At 62.4% G+C, this 1,769-nt stretch overlaps 1 protein-coding gene across 1 annotated transcript in view; it reads left to right on the plus strand.

The window, feature by feature from the left end:
• Window positions 1-351: 351 nt before the first annotated feature.
• The window catches only part of TUBB3 (tubulin beta 3 class III), a 6,044-nt gene continuing 4,626 nt past the window's right edge, over window positions 352-1,769 (plus strand). The window contains exons 1-2 of the mRNA XM_017741346.1: window positions 352-390; window positions 663-1,660. Of these exons, the coding sequence (XP_017596835.1) occupies window positions 352-390; window positions 663-1,660 (1,037 nt within the window). The remainder of the gene's footprint in view (window positions 391-662; window positions 1,661-1,769) is intronic.

Raw genomic sequence — 1,769 nt, forward strand, 5'->3', positions numbered from 1 at the left:
TGACAACTCCTATGGCATCCCACGCCTGCCCCATGGTAAAACATCTTCCCCGGGGCCATGGGGATAGGACCCCTCCCAGTCCCAATGTGTGGGACAGCTTGGATCATGCAGTAGGGAGGGTCCTACAGGGGTCCCCGAGGTGCATGGATATCTCAGGGTGTGTGGATGACCCCCACAGCAGATGGGACCCCCCAGGACACGAGTCCCACAGGGCACATGGGACCCCTCAAGATATGCAGACCAAGGTTCAGGGGTCCCCCCAGCAGATGCAGGACCTCAGGACACGTGGGGACCCTAAGGTGCACAGGACCCCTATGGCAGTGCCCCCAAGGTGCATGACCCCAGGGATGCATGGACCACCCCCGGGCATTTGAGACCCCAGGGCTCATGGTGATCCCAAGCAATCGGGTTCCCCAGGGCCATCCTGGGGGTCTGTCAGCCCTGGCCTCGGCAGCGGCCCCTCTCACTGCTGGGGTGCCTCCCTCATGCAGGTGCCCACCCCCCGAGGAGGAGGAGCTGCGGGAAACGGCTTTAAAGTGGGGCAGAGAAAAGGCCCTTTCTTCCCCAGCACCCTGGGCCGGCGGGCGTGAGGCGCTGGGCAGCGCTGGTGTGGAGAGCGGCCACCAAACCGGAGGGTCCCAGCAGGCACGTGACACCCCCAGCACATCCCACGCCTCCCATCCCCAACTCCTGGGAATCCCCTCCGCCTCGCCGCTCCCTGTGCGACTCTGGCCTCCCTGCGTCTGCTGCGCAAGCCCTGGAATGCCAGCAAGGGCAACCAGAGTAATGCCACGGTCGGGGCCAGCAGCGGCTGGTGCCAGGGGCTGGACATTCCCAATGAGCTGTTCCTCGTGCTGGGGCTGGTGAGCCTGGTGGAGAACCTGCTGGTGGTGGCTGCCATCCTGAAGAACAGGAACCCGCACTCGCCCACCTACTACTTTATCTGCTGCCTGGCTGTGTCTGACATGCTGGTGAGCATCAGCAACCTGGCAGAGATGCTCCTCATGCTGCTGCTGGAGCACGGGGTGCTGGTGATGCGCCCCAGCATCATCCGCCACATGGACAGCGTCATCGACATGCTCATCTGCAGCTCGGTCATGTCTTCCCTCTCCTTCCCGGGGGTCATCGCCGTTGACCGCTACATCACCATCTTCTATGCCCTGCGCTACCACAGCATCATGACACTCCAGCGGGCCGTGGTCACCATGGTCAGCATCTGGCTGGCCAGCACTGTCTCCAGCACCGTCTTGATCACCTACTACAGCAGCAACACCATCCTCCTCTGCATCATCGGCTTTTTCCTCTTCATGCTGGTCCTCATGCTGGTGCTCTACATCCACATGTTCACCCTGGCCCGCCACCACCTCCACAGCATCTCCAGCCAGCAGAAGCCACCCACCACCCACCGTGGTGGCAGCCTGAAGGGTGCCATCACCCTCACCATCCTCCTGGGTGTCTTCTTTATCTGCTGGGGGCCCTTCTTCTTCCACCTCATCCTCATCGTCACCTGTCCCACCAACCCCTTCTGCATCTGCTTCTTCAGCTACTTCAACCTCTTCCTCATCCTCATCATCTGTAACTCGGTGATTGACCCCCTCATCTACGCCTTCCGGAGCCAGGAGCTCCGGCGGACGCTGCGGGAGGTGGTGACGTGCTCGTGGTAGGCAGCAGGACACGGTACCAGTACGGCCACCCCTGCTCCGAAATGGACAGATGGATGGACTGATGGATGGATGGGACGAGCCGCGGGGGGACCACTGGGGGCGAGG

The sequence above is a fragment of the Corvus brachyrhynchos genome, unplaced genomic scaffold (assembly GCF_000691975.1).
Source record: "Corvus brachyrhynchos isolate BGI_N302 unplaced genomic scaffold, ASM69197v1 scaffold365, whole genome shotgun sequence".
NCBI classification, from domain to species: Eukaryota; Metazoa; Chordata; class Aves; order Passeriformes; family Corvidae; genus Corvus; species Corvus brachyrhynchos.